This window comes from Struthio camelus, chromosome Z (assembly GCF_040807025.1).
Source record: "Struthio camelus isolate bStrCam1 chromosome Z, bStrCam1.hap1, whole genome shotgun sequence".
NCBI lineage: Eukaryota > Metazoa > Chordata > Aves > Struthioniformes > Struthionidae > Struthio > Struthio camelus.
In genome coordinates this window covers 1,486,096-1,505,384 of record NC_090982.1, presented here as the reverse complement: position 1 = coordinate 1,505,384, position 19,289 = coordinate 1,486,096, and the positions used below count along the sequence as shown (strand labels likewise).

General features: G+C 38.5%; 1 protein-coding gene across 12 annotated transcripts in view; it reads left to right on the top strand.

Moving 5' to 3' along the window:
- Nucleotides 1–18,079, top strand: part of LOC104141138 (polycomb group RING finger protein 3) — a 52,867-nt gene extending 34,788 nt beyond the window's left edge. For 11 of the 12 annotated variants that reach the window (XM_068927029.1, XM_068927030.1, XM_068927031.1 and 8 more), the window contains 7 exons: nucleotides 4,789–4,885; nucleotides 7,652–7,707; nucleotides 8,791–8,901; nucleotides 9,385–9,473; nucleotides 10,512–10,649; nucleotides 12,210–12,290; nucleotides 14,051–18,079. In XM_068927029.1, the coding sequence (XP_068783130.1) occupies nucleotides 4,789–4,885; nucleotides 7,652–7,707; nucleotides 8,791–8,901; nucleotides 9,385–9,473; nucleotides 10,512–10,649; nucleotides 12,210–12,290; nucleotides 14,051–14,098 (620 nt within the window). In that variant the 3' untranslated portion in view covers nucleotides 14,099–18,079. The remainder of the gene's footprint in view (nucleotides 1–4,788; nucleotides 4,886–7,651; nucleotides 7,708–8,790; nucleotides 8,902–9,384; nucleotides 9,474–10,511; nucleotides 10,650–12,209; nucleotides 12,291–14,050) is intronic. The other variant, XM_068927036.1, reaches the window with a different exon arrangement.
- The last annotated feature ends 1,210 nt before the right edge of the window (nucleotides 18,080–19,289 follow it).

Genomic DNA, 19,289 nt, shown 5'->3' with positions numbered 1-19,289 from the left:
TCCAGCCTTCAAAAAAGGGCCACAAGGAGGACCCAGGGAACTACAGGCCAGTCAGCCTCCCCTCAGTCCTTGCAGAGGTGATGGAACAGCTCGCCCTGGAGGCCATCTGTAAGCATATGAAGGACCAGAAGGTGATGAGGAGTAGTCAGCATGGCTTCAGTAAAGGGAAATCATGCTTAACCAACCTGGTAGCCTTCTCCGATGACTGACTGGCTGGGTAGATGAGGGGAGAGCAGTGGCTGTTTTCTCCCTGGCCTTCACAAAGCTTTTGACACTGTCCCCCCTAACATCCTCATAGACCAGCTGATGAGGAAGTGCGGGCTAGATGAGTGGACAGTGAAGTGGATGGAGAAGTGGCTGAATGGCAGAGCTCCGAGGGTTGTGATCAATGGTGCAAAGCCTAGTTGGAGGCCTGTAGCTAGTGGTGTCCCCCAGGGCTCAGTCTTGGGTCCCATCCTGGTCAGCTTATTCCTCAGTGATCTGGATGAAGGGGCAGAGTGCACCCTCAGCAAGTTTGCTGATGCTACTAAACTGGGAGAAGTGGCTGAGACACCAGAGGGCTGCGCTGCCGTTCAGAGAGACCTCTCTCTCAAATTGGAGAGATGGGCAGGGAGGAACCTCTTGACGTTCAGTAAAGGGAAGTGCAGAGTCCTGCACGTGGGGAGGAATAACCTTATGCCCAGTACAGTTTGGGAGCTGACCTGTTGGAAAGCAGCTCTGCAGAGAAGGACCTGGGAGTCCTGGGGCTCCATGAGGCAGCAGTGTGCCCTTGTGGCCAAGAAGGCCAATGGTGTCCTGGGGTGCATTAGGATTAGGGTGCATTAGGTGTTGCCAGCAGGTGGAGGGAGGTGATCCTGCCCCTCTACTCAGCCCTGATGAGGCCTCACCTGGAGTACTGTGTCCAATTGTGGGCTCCCCAGTACAAGAGAGACATGGCACTACTGGGGAGAGTCCAGCGGAGGACTACAAAGATGATGAGGGGCCTGGAGCATCTTTCCTATGAAGAAAGACTGCGAGAGCTGGGCCTGTTCAGCCTGGAGAAGAGAAGACTGAGAGGGGAATCTCATTAATGTCTACAAATATCTGAAGAGGGGGTGTCGAGAGGATGGGGCCAGGCTCTTCTCGGTGGTGCCCAGTGACAGGACAAGAGGCAATGGGCAGAAACTGAAACACAGGCAGTTCCATCTGAACCTGAGGAAAAGCTTCTTTCCTGTGAGGGTGACAGAGCACTGGAAGAGGTTGCCCAGAGAGGTTGTGGAGTCTCCTTGCCTGGAGATATTCAGAAGCCATCTGAGCAGGGTCCTGGACTACGTGCTCTAGAGGACCCTGCTTGAGCAGGGAGGTTGGACTAGGCGATCTCCAGAGGTCCCTTCCAACCTCAGCTGTACTGTGATTCTGTGAAAACTTCATCTGAAGATATAAATCCATCCTAGCATCTTTGTTGTTGATATTATGGGATATATGAGTGATAGGGTTTGAAATTCTGTGAAGGGAACTTTCATATGAGCACAGTGCAACCTAGGTATCCAGAAAGAGCAGGTGAAAATATTCTTCCTAAGGAGAAGCACCCTTTCAATCCAAAGTGGTAGCTCCAAAACCATTCTTTGTTGTCTTGAATCTGTCCGTCCTGACCCTCAGTTTCCTTTCCCAAGATAGGTATCAGCTGTGGCATTGACCTTCAGTCCAGAAGACCTGCATCAGTGGTATTCAATACCCTCTTGAGCAGCTGCAGTGATGCCTTTATCCTAAAAGCTCAAGTATAACTTACGGATTTTACCTAAAGTATCTTTTTTAGCTGTGTCTTCAGAATTGCTGCAAGTTTCCGGCATATTCTTCTAAACCAGGAGCTTCTGTTTGTCCAGCTTTATCTGTTAAGAGCTTAGAACATGGTTTGCTTTGCGTATATCCACCTATATTACCTATGAAATAGTATTTGCCACACAACTTGAACCATTGTGCGCTTTCCAAAGTGCTTCTGTCACAGGACGCTACTCATGTCGTGATAAAACTATGTTGTTTGAATAGCTTAATAACCCATGCTCTAAACGTTCTTGGAAGGAAATTATTTAGTAGCAATGACTTCCTCTCCAAAAAATGAATGTTTATGTTTCAGGTGACTTGCTTTCCATCTAAAATTTCTTACCGGAGGGAGAAATGACCCTCATGATTTGCCAGAGTTTACTTTTTCCACTATGTGTGATTTCTACATGCAGTTCATAAGCTTAGTCTGCTAAGCTTGCTTTTCTTGCCACTCTTCTCGTTGTGGCTATTCCCACGTCCACTCTGCATGATTTTCACATTGTAATTTCCATGGTGTTCTGTTCGGAGTGCAGTAAGGTAATTAGAACCTTAAGGTAGACCTCTGCTTAGTTTTGTCCCAAATCCTTTGCTGCTGCTATTAACAGTTTATATTAACAATATTGTTAGTGAATGGCCCGTCTGATTTTAGAGCTAAAGGGTCATTTTTCATTTTTCTTAAAACAAACGAACAAAATCCTTAATTCACATCAGTCACACCATTTCTCAGACCTGCACATGGAGTGAAATGTTAGGTTAATCCACAGGGCTTGCTGCAAAAGCCAGGGAACAGTCACTGCCAGCTTCTACTGCTGTTTTCTTACGACCTGTTCCTCCCTTATTTAGATTATTTGTGTTTTCAGAAAGTGTTACTGTTTCCATGTGTATCCTGTAGAAATATGATGTTCAGAGAAAAAGCATGGCCTTGTAATTTTTAATAAACTTTATACATTTTGGCATTGTTTGTACTGTGTATGTTAATGCTAATAATGTAGTTCCTAAAAAGGCATCCTGTGAAAATCTCTCTTGAGAATGTCCTGTCTGTTGAGATAATGAATTATCTACTGAATTGCAAGGTATTTAATTCAACTTGTGTTTTTATTCAGAACTGAGGAATTTTGCTGTTGTCTATATTATACTGCAGATCCATACCCTTTAGAAATTCAATGATTCTTCACTTTGCCAGGGTGGTTCTTGAGATATGGAGTGAGAATGCTTTGGAGGAATAAGGCTGACTTATTCTGAAAAACAGAGTTCTAGGGAAAACACGTCTTTTCCACTCCCTTTTTATAGTTTGATTCTCCACTGTAAGTTGAAGTGGTCTTAGTTGTACATTTTCTGGTTACTTCAAAGTTCAAGGCTACAGTCAGTGCCCCGTTATCTAGCTAAGTGGAGATGGGAAACTGTGGGTGTCCCAAGTAATGGATAAGTTCTGGTAGTGCTATTACTTCAGACTGCAGAGTGATTCCCATGTTGGTTGTTCCCTGGTTGTCCCCTTAGGACTTGCAGTTTCAGGATATTTATTAATATTAGCTTGACGCTATGAAAAAAGAACAGATCTGGAAGATGGATAGCATTATCCATAAGCTATCTAGCTGCATTTATTTGTTTGCTGTGCTTAGACTGATAAACCTGCCAGAACCTGAGCTGACCTGTGCTGAGTTCAGTTTAGGAAGGATTGGTGTCTACCTATTTTAAACTAGAAGACCTACTGAAATGAGAAATTACTTGTTTTAGAGGATCACTTGGGTTCTGCCTTCACGGATGTGGTAAGACCGTCGTACAGCTACACTCTCGCAAGTAGATCTACTGCTATGGCATTGCGCTGGAGCAGAGTGCTCTGCAAGGTCTGAGCTTACTGGGCAAAAGCTGTAAGGTGTGGTCTAATGATAACCTCCACCAGCAAAAGTACTATCTTCTTAAGTGTGTAAATACAATACAGAATACAAAGTCATTACACTTGCTTTGCTGTTTCTTATTTTTTTTATGTTAATTGGTATTTATTCAAATGTACCGTCATATGGTTTGAGAGGTAGATGGCACTATGGTTACAGAAATTCTCTCATTTTATACACTGAGGTTTACTGTATTAATACCAAGATTCAGTAAACTGCTGCTGTTTAAGAAAAAGTTGTTTCGCTATTTTTCAAAAAGAAAATTATTAGTAGTATTATTTAGATAACTAGAGCTTTTCCAAATACTTGAGTTGGAATTTATTGTTAACTTCTAGTCAGGAAGTCATGTAATAAAATACTTTGCCCAATACTGTTTCTTTGAAGAAAAGAAATGAGATAAATAGTTTGTTTTCAACTGGTTGCATGGAATTGTGCTTATGGGCATGGGAACAGTTCCAAAAGCATGCAATTCTATAGTGTATCACTGTTCTAGCAGCTTTCATGAGGTTTCTTTACAAGATCTGTCCTTGTGTAATTTTTTTCCTGGTGAAAGTTTAACTGTGGTGTACTCTGTGAAAGTTAGAACCTGGCTATCCATTTTTTTGAAAGCTCTGTTCTTTTGAAAAGCCTCCAACTTAAGGAAAAGGAGTAATTGCTTGCTGTAGGTTCATTTCCAAAGACTTTGCTACTTTGTACAAACATGGCTCAAGCAAATTATCTCAGTATCTTAATAACATATAGTACGTCTTGTAGCATCCGCTGTGCAGGCTGAATGCTGCAAGCAGTATGGTGCTGACCTGCTCAAAACTGCTGTTCTAATAAATTCCGGAATGGGATTGTGCTGTGTGCTTTATTCGGAAGATCTGACTACGTACAGATTTCCTACTATTGATTGTAGCACAGCACTTGACTTCAAGAGCATTCAGGAAAGATATTGTAAACTGTTTTCTGAATGATGAGACCTATTTGCATGATATGCAGAGTTCAGTTTTGTAAGTTTGAAATATGTTTTTCTGCAATTGTACAAAACTAAGCTTTTTTTTATTTTCCAATATAATTTTTGTTTCTTTTTAATTACGAATGTTCTTGTTTTCAGTCTGTAGAAGCTGCCTAGTGAAGTATTTGGAGGAAAACAACACCTGTCCAACATGTAGAATTGTTATACATCAGAGCCATCCATTACAGTATATTGGGTAAGTATGGAAGTAAAAACACGACTGGCTTCACTCTTGATTGTGTAAAATCAAGTACAGCACAGCTAGTACAGCACAGCTTTCCCCTAGATTTTCCTACTTGTTATCAGTATGTTAGGGCATTTAAAAAGAAGCTGGAACAGAAAATAGGATTTATGTAAAGGAGAGAAGAGGCTGAACTTTTCTATGAATTTGCAGCTCCTTAAGATCTGTTATGCTTACCATACTAAGAGCATGCTAAGTATGCACTTAAATGTTCAATTTTTGGGTGAAGCTTAATGGGATTTAGTGGCTTCTGGTTTTGTATGCCCGCATCACGAAGGTTACATATATGAAAGATTTGTACGAAGTACACTTTTACTAAATTATGAAAACAAATGACTGTCAATTGAGCAGTGGTTTTCACTGCGTAATAGAGAAAAATAACTCTTAGGATTATTTTGTTAAACTTCTGATGGACCATTTAGTTCCGAGGTACAGATAAGGACACTGGCAGTAAAAACATTAGACCAGTGCCTTTCCTCTGTAGAATATAACAATCTGTGGAGGACTTGGGCTTTTTTTCATCTTCACCCCTACGTGGAGCTTCCTCACTTTGTGATATAACATGAATTTGGTATTGTCCATCTATTTCCTCCTTTTTTTCCTCCTTTTTTTTTTTTAATTTGTTTTGCAAAAGGTCTTTCTCCAGCGCTTTCCTTTCTATTTGCGTATTTCTAAGGCATCCATCAGATGATTGTACCTCCTGACTTGGCTGAATCTACACTAGAGATCTGAACCATAGAAACTTTTCCTGATGGAGGAGTGTTGTGACTGCATTCACACTGGCTGCTGCGTATCAAGTAGTCTTTTCCCTACCTTCATGAAAAGTTTGCTTTGGTTTGTGGCACAGCTTTCAGTGTGCATCATGTACATCAGTTCTCTCCTAACTCTTGGAACAGTGCTAGCAGAAAATGAATCTCATTTCTCTTTTTGCTTTCACTGGGAACTGTTTATGTCCTAAAAACAATTTCTGAATTGCTCAAAACTGATTCTCATTCAGGAGCCTGAAACTCGTTATGCTGTTTCTATAGCTTCCAAGAACAGTGATATACTCTTATGAAAGCATGTGAAGTGTACGCTTTGAAAGGAAAAGTAGATGTCAGAAGGCAAGAAGGAACAAGTGGCAGTTAAGATAGCATCTTTATTCCCTTTAAAACTCCAGGAACACATCTATGCCTTGGCTCAGAAGTTTGAGGCCAGGAAATGTAGTCTCACATTGAGTACAGCAAGGGAATTTGGCAGTTGTTTGTGGTTACTGAATGCCTGTCATCCTTCCTGTTAAAAATTGATCCCCTTCTTAATTTAAATTCTCTGCTCTCCTTCAAAAATAAAAATGTTCCTCAGAGGAAGTATTTTTTCTGAACTACTTACAAAATGCTTCCCTTTAAGATTGAAATGGCTTTTGTCCAGCCTGTTTTTGGAAACTTTTTTTTTCTTTTCTTTTAGAATACGGAATTGATAGTAAGGAGTTTTATAATATATCCTAGAACATAGATTTGCACTCCAGTTCATCTCTGTCCATCTGGGTGTTAGGTAAAGCGAGGACCTCTCCTGTTTCACATCTGTGAATGTGGTTCTCACCTGTGATCTCGTAGTGGCAACTGGCTGACTCATTTATTTTGAAATGTTTTTGGAGATGTTCCTGCAATCAGTCCTTGATGCTTGAAAAACCCAGCCTGTGCAAATGAGATTGCTACCTCTTGAAATTATATGAATTTTAGAAGTACTGATATTTTGATTCTTCTTGTAGTGCTACTTAAAAGAGAGCAATGATTGGTTGTAAACCTCTAATCTGTCACTGTTTCTATGGCGGTTCACTGGTCTCCACTGCTGCAAAGTCCTCGTCTCAGTTGATGAGGAACCTGACTACTCTTGTAAACCTGCTCTCCTGCTTAGGAGTCAGATCCAGTATTTGATATTGCGAGCTCTGTTTGGGTTAATGCCCTCGCAGCAGCTGAGACTGATGTTTAAATTGTTCCTGAATTTATTTTTAAATTGGAATTTAAGGTAATGTTTTTGTTTTGTTCAGTGACTTATTGTAGACTAATCTAGAAATTGCAGCAGTGTAGGTCAATGTTGGTTGAAAACAGTTTTATCCAGTTGAGCTGTGGATCGAAGTGTAGAACCAAACCTGCTTCCCCTCTAATTCCTGCCGTATGTGGGATTGGTCGATCTCTTTTGTCTGGACTATGTTACCTCTCTAGGCTTCTGAGCTATGTAACGTTACTCATGGATAAAATGTTGACTTAAGGGTCTCTTTCTGTGGGCTGTTTTCTTGCATTTTTTTTGGAGGGGAAAAAAACCAAACCAAACCAAAACCCAGTAAGGGTAACTAAATAGCCTGGAAATGTGAGAGATTGGTCTGAAGGGGTGAGAAAAAGTCTACCCTTGATTCTTTTGTACTAAAAATGCCTTTATGTCAAAGTTGTCAAGGAATTTTGAGGTTGCGCCTTGATGCGGTGGGATGCCATCCGCTGCATAGACAACACCATTCTTCATGCTTCCATTGGGTTTCTGTCAGTTGCTGTCTTAGCCTAAACATTACTTGAATTACTTTCTTGTTACTGTCCTCTCTTGTTTGATATAAATATTGATTTGAGAATTGAAATGTTTCTGACAAGAATTTAGAGTTTTGCGGCCAATTTCATATTAGAATGCATTTAAGTGAAATGTCTTGAATGAAGATGGTTTATTTAAACTTCTGATTCTGTTTTTTCCTGCTAGTCATGACAGAACAATGCAGGATATTGTTTACAAACTTGTACCAGGCCTCCAAGAAGGTAAGTTGTGGTATGATCTATTTTAGTAAATGCAGATTTGCTTTTTTAACATTAAAAAAAGCTTGAGGTGATGAAGATACAGGAGTGTGTGTGGTGAGAGGGGACTGAGAAGAGTACAGTGGAAAGCCTGCCTATATTTGTTCCATTTCTGGTATTACTTTTTCTCTATTTTTGAGAGATTAATTTTAGAACAGTACTAGAAGTATTCTTTTTGTAGGAAAAAATGAATGAAAAAATGCTAGCGATGTCTCGGGGAACAGTATATTTACATAAAGTAGAATAGCAGTTCACCTTTTACGTGTTGGCATACTATACCTCTCTTATGTTCTTATTAAATTGTGAGCTTAAACAGACTGTGCCAGCTTTCCAGAAATATCAGCGATAGAATGTAATTTAGAACAACCTTTAGTTTCAGTGAAGCTTTCTTCTAATACATGAGCCCATTGATAGCAGGTAACTTGAAATTTGTGTTTTCATAATCCTCTTTGAGACTAGATCTGTTCAGTGAAAGCAATGCCTTACAGTAACTGCTCAATAACTCGTTTCCCCTCTTGTGTTACAGCTTTCATTTAAATGGACTTTTTAAATCTAGTTAAGCTACAAAAGCAGAACATTCTCAAATATCAGTAAGGAAGCTTAAAAGAAGTAGTATTTACAAATTATTTCTAGCATACTGAAAATCAGAACTAGGATTGAAAATTCAAAACCATTGAATTTTGCATGTTGTGTGACCAGTATTGTATGACTGCAACATTGGAGGGGTTTCTTAGAATATGGTATAGCATTTAATGTCTTATCTCACCTATGCCAATAGAAATGGTATAACAGTAGCTACACATATGATTTGGTAGTATTCTACTGCTAGAGAGAGAATACTAACTGCTAGGGAGAATAGTAACAGTATTCTACTGTTATTTCTGGCATGACTTGATACAACAGCAGAGATAGAGAAGCAGTAAATAATGTTAGTAGTACTTCTTGCCGACAAACCTGTTCTACTTGACAAGGAAGAGATGTGGAATGACTTCATAAATATTGCAATAGAACTTTATTCCAGAGATTAATGTTTACAATTTTAAATAGCGGAAATGAAAAAGCAGAGGGAGTTCTACCACAAACTGGGCATGGAAGTACCAGGGGACGTCAAAGGGGAGACATGTTCTGCAAAGCAGCATCTGGATTCCCATCGGAATGGTAAATGGTCTTTTGTTTTTTCTGTCGTGGATGGTGAGTTGTTAGTAGATTGCTGAAAGGATCTGTCAGAGGTATGCATCTAATTGATTTATAACAATCGTAATTGTTTTATAGCACTGTAGCATTGTAAGGTACAGTGGGTGTGAAATTGTTACTTTGCCTCTTATTTGTTCACAGAATCTTTCTTTTTAGCTGTCAGTAGGATGTTACTCCTGATGAAGAACATTTCCATACTAGCGCCTACGTGGGAACTCGTTTCACCCAGCTTTTAGGTGGCTGGCAGTTGACTGTACTGAAGGCTGTGCGCTATACTTGTTGCTGTCTTTCATGTGTGGGGCTGGGGCTGACTAAGCAGATAACCACGATTTGGGAAAAGAAGAAGTTATTCTATATTCCGGTCCTCAGTGGTGCTGTTTAAATCATATTAGCTTTAGGAGCTGCTGATTTTGGGTGTTATGCCACATATCTGCTTTCTTCTATAAGGTGAAACTAAAACAGATGAAAATTCAAACAAAGAAACGTCAGAGGAAAAACAGGAAGAAGATAATGACTATCACCGAAGTGATGAACAGGTGGGCTCATAGGGCGTTTTTTAGTTTTATCTTGTATTTTAGCTTTAGTTCTGTGATACCTTACTGAAGATGAATAACTGTTGAAGGATTTTTTTTTTTCCTTTTTTCTGATATAATCAATATAAAATGTTCCCCCTTGCTTTTGTGTAGACGTGAGTTTTATCTTGTGAGTTTTGGCAGGAGCGAAGAATATTTTTTGAGATGTTTTCATTAAGATTTGGTAGTTCTGTTTCTCTGAGTTTCTGAAGTATTGGCAAGTCTCTTGTTCAGTTCAACATAAATTCAAATTACTTGGGGCCTGTTTCTGAAGGAGTGTATTCTTTTGCTATTCTAACACACTAAATTGAATGTAATTCATGAATAAAGCTTTTTATACTTTTGCTAAATTACTATTTATCTTATTTTAAACCTCTGATGCTAAGACAGCATTAGCCCTCCACCACAAGCCTAATATCAAAACCAGGAAATCCAGCACAAAGTTTTAACTGCAAATTATATTTGAAAATAAAATCTGCAGTTGGGATAAACAGGGCACCATATTTATATATCCCTGTATGCAGAGTAAATTAAACCTAGATTAATTTTCCCTTCATTGATGGGGTAAGGCAGCTTTCAAAGGGACTTTTAAACAGGAGTTAAGTATTTAAATGTATTACTGGATTTAGCAGTTGCAGTAAAAGCAAGAGGTTATATTAGAAGCAGTCATTAAAAATGTGTTAATGATTTGCTCTTCCACATCTTACTCTGGCTCCTCCTGAGCTAGTTGTAACCTGTGAAGCTGGACTGGAGCAGTCTTGTTCCCATTCCAGTTCCCTGAATGTTTTTGTCCAAATCCTTCTTGGGTGGAATGATGCTTATTACTAAACTGACAAAATTTTAAGTTTTCTTTAGTGGTACTGCATGCATTTAGTTTTAAGGAATACTAGTCCTCTATGTTTTCAGCTTATTGTGTTGGATTAGTAAAAGCTGCATATGCAATACATAATAAGAACTGCAGAAAATTATATCAGTCACCCCTGACTGTTTGTTTCCCTAAAGGTAAGCATCTGCTTGGAATGCAATAGCAGCAAATTGCGTGGATTGAAGCGAAAATGGATTCGCTGCTCAGCCCAAGCAACAGTCTTGCATCTAAAGAAGTTCATTGCCAAAAAACTTAACCTTTCTTCTTTTAATGAGGTAATATTTTAGTTTTGATAAGTGATTTTGGAAATAAACATCACAGGGAAATGGGTATTATCCTTTTGCAAAGCAGTGTCTTCCAATCTGATTTTATTTTCGGAAAACTGAGGCATGCACCATTTCTTGAATTATATAATACCTGACCATTTTCTTATCCTTTATAAGCTAAGCAGATGAGTTTAAACAAATCAACTGTTGTTTTCCTTCAAATTTATTTTCACTTTTCATTTAGGATTTCTGGTTGTTTTTCCTTTAATTTTCCCTTTCTCCTTCTTGTGCTAAATAGTACAATGAAACTGTAGCTCTTGTTGGTTCTTGGGTTTATAGAGGACTTGCCATTTAGTTGGCAGTTGCATCTTACTGCATCTTTTCGTGTCCAGTTGTAAGTAGTTACACCCAGAGGCTTGGTTATGTGCTTCCATGCATGTTCAAACCGACTCTAGCAAATTGTTTTGTTTGACCACTTCAGTTCAGTTATACCTAACCCTTGCAGAGATTACACACTCCGTGTAGGCCATAGTTAGTAACACTTTAGGTAGTGCTGAAACCCAGCTTACAGGAAAGCAGCACAAATATTTTGTTCTTCTCTGTGCTTGGGGTGCAGTTTAACCTGATGTAGTATCAGCTACTGTCTACCACAGGCAGCGGGTTATCAGATACCTACTTTACCCTTATGTTTCAGGGAATACTTAACTAGTTGCTTCTTGGGAAGAAGTTGTAGTGAAGGTAAAGAAAGAAAGGGAATGCTAGCCTCTGTGCTGCTTCCGTTTCAGGTTCCAAGTTAACACTTAATGGCAAACCTGTGAATGCAGCCTCTGCTTAATACCTTACTGGGTCTTGATCACAAGTCTCTTTGTATCTGGTTTAACTCTGACTGCTGTCTCCCAACCCTAATCTAATTGTCACTAATTTGTCAAATTTCATTAAGATTTTTCATTCACATCAAGTCATCTGCTTTCCAGTCCAGAATGTCAACACTTTCCTGCTCAAACTTTCCAGCTGGCCGTTTGCATCTGTATGGTTCGTCCTTCCTAGCTTCTCTGCACTTCAAACCACTCTGTCTTGTGGTTGGAGTACCTCCCCCAAGCACAGCTAGTCTTCCTGACACAACACTATAACGTATCCTGTCTTGCCATCAGCAGCTGGCTCAGAAGCTGTTGACTCCTAGCTGTGGCTCAGCAGGCAACATACGCGTGATCACTGTTGAAAATGTTCTCCTCCCCCCCCCCCCCCCCCCCATCCTTTATATGAGACTTGTGAATTGTGTCTCTGGTCATTTCATGTTTTCTTTTTTAAAAGCATGTAGGCTTTGGAAAAAGGGCGTTAGTACTGTTTGAGAAGCTAAGTTAAAAAGACCAGTTCATGCGATAGTCTCCAGGTAGGTTTAGTTACAGTCTTTCACCACTTTACGTTGAGGAATCTCTCTCTATCTCTGAGGGGAAAAGAAGGAAAAAAAAAGTCTCCTCTAACATTTGTCGTATTATCTGAAATGTATTGTTTCATATACTGCATCCCAGTGAATTAATTATCTCTTTTTTTTTTTTTTTTTTTGGTCAGCTGGACATATTATGCAATGAAGAGATTCTTGGCAAAGACCACACACTCAAATTTGTAGTTGTTACTAGATGGAGATTTAAGGTATGACACAGTTGTTCCAGATAAATCATGAAGTGACTAAAGAGCAAGGCTTATTTAAAAAAAGAAAAAAAAAATCATTTGGGCCAATACGACAGTAAATGTAAACTCATTAAAAAGATATATTGTAATAAATATCTAATATAGCATTTTTAAGAACTAGGTATTAATTTTATTTCCAGAGAAACTGAAGGAAAAGGGAATGAAGTGTAATTTGTAAGGGAAAAGGGGACACAGCATCAACTGGGTAGGTAAGGAGTAATTGCTGTACTTGTCTGCTTTAGTTCAGGTTAAGTTAAAAGTGATTAAAAATGGTTTAGCAGATATTTGACTTGCTGGTGGCAGTTTCTTGGAACAGAACCAAAAACCTTTACAGCTGAATAGTAAATAGTTGGGCAGTCATGTTGAGTGTTAATTTATCACACATGTAAAACTGATGACTCTCCTCAAATAGTTTTAAGAATGGATTGTATAGTTGAGCATCTAGGAGGCAAGTCACACCCACAGAACACAGTGTGGATATTTGGGAGTGTGTGAAGAAGGAGTTAATATCCATAATAGATAAGCAACACAACCCAAGCTTCCAGCAGAACGCTGAGGCAGAACTTTGGATGCATACCCAGAAGAGGTACTAATGGAAGTAGGGGTTTTAAAAAGAAGTACAGCATAGAAGTCCATAGTCAGTCCTTGCACTGCAGAGAGGTCACGAGTGAAATCCTACTAGAATCTGTATCATATATCATTCCTGAATGACTTGGAAAGGGGTTTGGATAGTACAGTGGCGGTTCACTAACAACACTATGGTTATTTAGGATAGCGAAGACAGGTTGATGAAGCACTGAAAGAAGCCTTTAAAATTCTGGGTGACAGGTGTTAATTGGCATCTTTAAATTTGATGTGGGTAAATGTAGAAGGATGCATGCTGAGGAAGACACTAGACTGAACTTTACAGATAAAATGATAGACTCTGAGCTCACTGAACTCTTGAGGCTTCAGAGATGTGAAGGTATGCTCAGTGGTAGAGCTAAAGGAAAAACAAACCAAAGCAAATGCTATGGTTTGTTATTAAAAGAGCAGAGAACTGAACAAGAGCGTTGGGTATGCTTCTGTGGAAATTTACTCTTCGCTTTTTGTCGTGGGAATCTGTGGAGTTGTGAGGCTGATGGAAAAGGGAGCAACTAGAAGCTTCCTTCTGCAGTAAAAGAGATGAAGGACATCAAATGAAAGTGGTAGGTGGGAGGTCCTAAACAAACAAATGGAAGTGATTGTTTACAGGACTCGAGGAATTCCTTAATGCAGGATGTTGTGGATGTTACAGATTTTTACATTCTAAAAAAAAATACCAGTGGATACATGTAGGGAAGAAGAACTGAGTGAAAGCTCTTAAATACAAAGCAGTGCCACATCTGGCTTAGGAAATCTCTGGATCGTTAATGACTGGAGTCTGGGAGTATTCTGCACTATGTGCATGCTATATTGTTATGCTTTTCTCTAGGCGTTTCTGTTTGGCCCTGCTGGGAATGGCTTCCTGAGCTTAACAGTAAGATCCAATATGATTAGTCTTTAGGTGATTGATTGCTGAGACAAAAGAGGAAGGATTGTTCACCTCTTGTCTGAGCTGGGCTGTCTTGGTGAAATTTTAACAGATCAGATAGCTCTTCTGATAGTTTGTGTACATTTTAGTTAGTAAGCAGAGGTTTTGTCTGCTGAATAGATTAATTCTGTTTTTACTTCTTAACCTGTCTGATGTTTCTGTCTTGCAGAAAGCACCTCTACTGCTGCATTACAGACCCAAAATGGACTTGCTGTAAGAGAACTTTATTGTCCTTCTGGACAGAGTTTTTTGCAGAGACTATCATCTGGCACCTTCTTAGTGCATCACTAGTCACATGACACAAACCAGCTGAATAATTTTGGAAGACTATAGTGCTTTCATAGAGGACTGTCCTTCTGAATATGTCTTCTAGAGATGCGTTACCTGGATTGCTAGACAGAAAATATTTATACTTTTTTGTACGAAAGAAATAAATCACGACTCAACAAGACACTACCAGCACTAAGTTTACAGATACTGACAATACTTAACAGTTCCATGTAGCTCAGCCTGATTTGTTTCTTTGCAGCTACACAGAAATAAGTTAAAATGTTGTGCAGTGATTTTAAAATGTTGCTTTTGACACCAAATTGCATTTAGTTATTTTTTCATGTCTTGAAACTTTTAGGAATTTGATCCACTATATTTTTGCAAGATGTTCCTGTCTTTAGTATGACTGATTACATTGGCTTTCATCAAGGTTTTCCTGCAGAGCATTGGCCATACCTAATAATATAGTGAGTGAGTGGTGATATTTATTTTTGCTGCATTGAAAAATTTCTGAAAATCTAGGAATCTCATAACCTGTTACTTTTGCCCAATGATTGCTCTCTTATACTTTGTGTTTTAGTAAAGCTTTGGTATCCCCTTTGCATGCTGATTCGATAAGGTTAATAGAAACAAGCTCAATTGATTTAATGTGCCCTGATATTTTGCTGCGGCATAAATTGCACCACATCACAACAAATACTCAAAAATACTGAATTGGTGAACTCTTAACAATAAACGTGTCTTAAAGAGTGGAGGCTTGCAGAAATCAGTTTTTACTTAAGATATAATTTGCTCTCACTAGGTATTGAAACCGTGGCTGTTGGGCAACACTGGTGATATTGCAGTTTTCACTTCACTGACTGCAAGTTGCTCAGTGGATTGCTGACCAGCTTTGTATTTTTATTTTACCATTTTTCTAATAAAACCACAACATTTTCTTTAGTGCAATTACTAACTATATTGGTCAGACTACATTATAGTAGCGCCTTCTGGCCTTAATTGTTAAATTTGCTTGTGTTGGCCCTAATGGATGCAAGCTAACATACGTACGTGTATGTGTTCGTATATGTGTGTGTGTAAATATGTATACACACATATATCTATATTTGTTACAGAACCCACCCTCAGTAGTGCTTAGCAGGGTTCACTGCACTGTTTGAAAGCTTTTTGAAATAGCTTTTTAAAAGCTAGAATAATTGAAAGTGATTTCTGCAAGCTGTATACTGTATAGCATATATAGTATGGATGTGAGTGAATTTGTCTGGCACAGGGGTCAAGTCACTGAAAATAGGCTATGCAGTGTTTTTGGCAGCTGGACGTTATTAACCCTCTTACTTTTGAAAGTGCTTTCCCGTCAGCTAAAAATGCTGGTTTCTATATATATATTACTTAAACTCTGTTATTGTTTGATAAAATATCTTTGGATAAAAAAATCAGTTTGCCTGTTAACACTGCTTCCTCCAGCTGTGTTTCTTCCCCTCTTCCACAAGAAAGTATTACTTAAAATATTACTTGACAACAGGAAGCTGATCCTACCGAAGGTTTATCCAAGCATTGTAAGTCCTCTTAGCTCTTCTCGCGTTTTCAAAGCACCTCATTCCTCAGCATGTCTCCCACACTATCCTTCTGTAGAGTCTTCAGTCCTCCTTTCCTAGCTCTGCTGCTGCTGGAGGGATGCTCCAGCTTCTGTTGTTTATCTTTGAAAACAGGTTCCTTATTTTTATTTATAATCACAGATATGAATGGGAGGAAATCACAAGGAATGCAAGCAGAGAAAGAAACAGAGCCTTCTGCACTATGGGGATGGAAAGGAGGCCGCACTAAGGCCAAAAAGGGCTGCTGTCTCTGTAAATGAGGACTTGAGATAGCCACGTTTGACTGTCTGGGTTAAGCAGAACTTTTCCACATCGAGACCTTGTGTGTGTGTGTGTGTGTGTGTGTGTGCGTGTGTATCTCTATATGTGTCTGTGTGTGTCTGCGCACGCATGTGTATGAGCAGTGGAATTAAAACTTGGCTCTGGTTTTGCCTTACTGTGTCAGGACTCACTTACCTACATTTGAGCTTTTATCTGTAGTTAGCATTAATTGAAGTGGTAGAAGACGACAGGTGACATAACAGGAGTCTTCATTTTTTTCTAATATTTTCTTAAAGCAGTGAATACAGGTGGTATGGATGAGTGTATGAATTGACATGCTGGGCCTTTCTAGAGCTGTTCATGTGGTTATCACTGTCCCAGTGTAAATAGGGATTGATTGTAGCCAGTGAGGCCCAAAGAATGCGAACATGGCTTTAAATGTCCATCCTCTGTGCGCCCTGAGCATACAGACACTGGCTTTATCTGATGTAGACATAGAATTCAAGCCCACAGACAGCATCCTGATTAAGGTGGTTCAGCTACAGTCTAAGGGTTTAATAAAAACATAAATACATAAATATATGTATACACATATGTGTATATACATATATATACATATACATGATCTGTCTACCTCAGAATGTGTAATGCAGAAACTTTTTCTAAGATCAGACATAGATGGAGTGCTCTTGAAGTATGTTGAGGTTTTAGTGTTTTCCTGTGCAGTTGTACAATTGAGAACACGCAAATTCAGAAGGCCCTCTGCCTTTCAAAACTTAGCCTTGCTGTAACAATCTACAGTACAAAATATATATTTGTAAGTTTGTAACCATCTTTGGAATCACTTGAATTTGTTATGGTGCTATAAATATATATTGAAAACTGATACCTATATAGATACATAAATTGAAGCCAGTATTAATATCTGTAACTGGTTTTTGCTCATAATCTGCTTTTGCCATGTGTTTAACCTGATAAAACTTCAGAGGTTTAAAAAACAAACAAACCAACCCCCCCCCCACCCCAAAACAACAAAAAGCAGTTATTTTTTTCTAAATCACATGTTACAACATCTTCACTACAGAAGCTCTTTCCCTGGGGAGGAATGGGATCAAGTCTGCACTGTATGTTTGTTTACTCTAGCCTTACAGAAAGACTACAATATAATTGAATTCAAGTCGGAGTAAGGGCTTTTGGTTACAGTTCTGTTACATTTGTGTGAAGCTTAAAAGACAGTAGATTTATATCAAGATTACATTGGGTAAAATAATACAGATTATGTTCAAAGTTAGAAAGAAAGTTCATCTCAGCGTAGATAGCTCTTGGTCCTAGTGAGGTCATGTTCAATTTATTTTGGCTTTAGTGAAGATGGTGTTACTGTGAAGTAGTTTTCATGATTGCTTACGCTGGTAAATAATTGCAGTAGAAAAGTATCCTGTTACGTTGTCCTCAGCAGCAATGAGACTGATGAATCGCCCAGGCTTAGAGTCTCATTAAATATAGTTTTCATTAAAGATATAGAATTCAGATAGAATATATAATATTGAATTTAAATAAGATTTGGGATTTTAAAAATTAACTTTATAAAATTATTTATTCTATTCTAAACCTTCTGTCTTATTTTACCATCCAAGTATTTTTGGTTTCAATGGTCCAGCTTTATGTACGGGCATATAAAATGAAATTGTAAGATGTTTTTACAAGCTTCTTCCTTTTACATTGAGTTTGAGTAGCTTTTATTTGTATGTTCTTGTTTTGTATGGATAAAGAGCATTACTTATGCTTTTGTGCAATAGGTTTGAAACATGCATTTATTAGGCGTATGTTTAAATTGTAAATGTAGCATCTACTTGCCGCTAAACTTAAAAGGAATGTAGATGGCATTTTTTTCACTTGTTCAAATGGGTTTTTAGGGCTATTGTTTGGGGAGGTTTTTTTCGTTGTTGGTTTTCTTTTTTTCTTTTCTTTCTTTTTTTTTTTTTTTTTAAAGAATGAAGTTTGGGATTTTAAATTTGTATAAGTGCAAGAACTACCTGTCAGCAATATTTTAAAATAAACGATCTGGCAAGAAACCTTAATGTGAATTGTGGAAGCAATCGGCAAGACTTGCAGCCTATCTGAAATTGTTTTGTGCCATTGTTATGTCTGGTATCTGTATGTACCATCTGACCTGGGAATATTTATTTTTCACTGGTTGTGCAATAGTATACACAACACTATCACCTCTGGGGATATGAGACCATAAAAAATATCAGACTACAGCTATGATGGTGCTATTTTTTCAATAGGCTATGAGCCTTTGAAAACTTACCTTGCTCTATTGTCTTTTATGAGAACATAATTAGTCCTAGAAGATTCATTGAGTTTTTTTCTACTGGATGGTAAATGTAACCATACAACTAGCTTGTTTTACAACATTTTAATCTTACTATTGAGCTAAATATAATAGGAAAAAGCCAACCAGTCTGTACATCAGCAAACAAGTCTTAGCAAGCTTATATAGTACTTAAGAAATGCATTTCATACAGGAGGCTGGACTGTACAGAAAAATCTAGTTTCTGTATTTCCTCAGGTAACCACTTCAGTTTGAACATTTCACTGGAGATGTTAATGCAACCTACACTTCAGTTCCTCCACCTGAAGCTAATAACAAGAGAAAAAATTGTCCTACACACTAAAATCTCTGCATAAGTTATAGTTAAGTAACTTAGAGGTCTTGACTTTTGTCTCTTAAGTAAAAAATTGCAGGGGGAATGTAAGGAGTATGGAACGTTACTTAAATCTCTCTTTCATCAAAGCTTGTAGTCAGCTACAAAAAAACCAGTTTCTAGGAACTCGACGTTTGTGGCAAGCCAACAGTCATGTTTTACCATGGGGTTCTGATATGTTTGTATACCAATTGAAGCTCCAGTCCTGCTATTTGATGCATGTGAGTGGATCCTTAGGGCTTCTTGGAAGTCTTTCGAAGCCATAATGACTTGCCCAGATCAGATTGCAGGGTAGGGAATGAATATCCAAATCTGTGAACACTAACGTGGATAACTTTGCTTATAATGCGGATGGTTCCACTGAAACCAGTGGGATAGTTCATGTGAACGTTAGGAGTGTTTGCAGGATGGAATCCCGTTTTGTTTTTGTTTTGTTTTTTGTTAAGGCTGGGCAGATGTCCCCGTATTTTTTTTTTCTTTGAAACTCAAAAGTATTGGTTTAATAGAATCTCTAATTAAAAAGTGACTTAACTGGACAAAAGGAGAGTTTGTTCTTTCTTTCTGCAACAAGAAT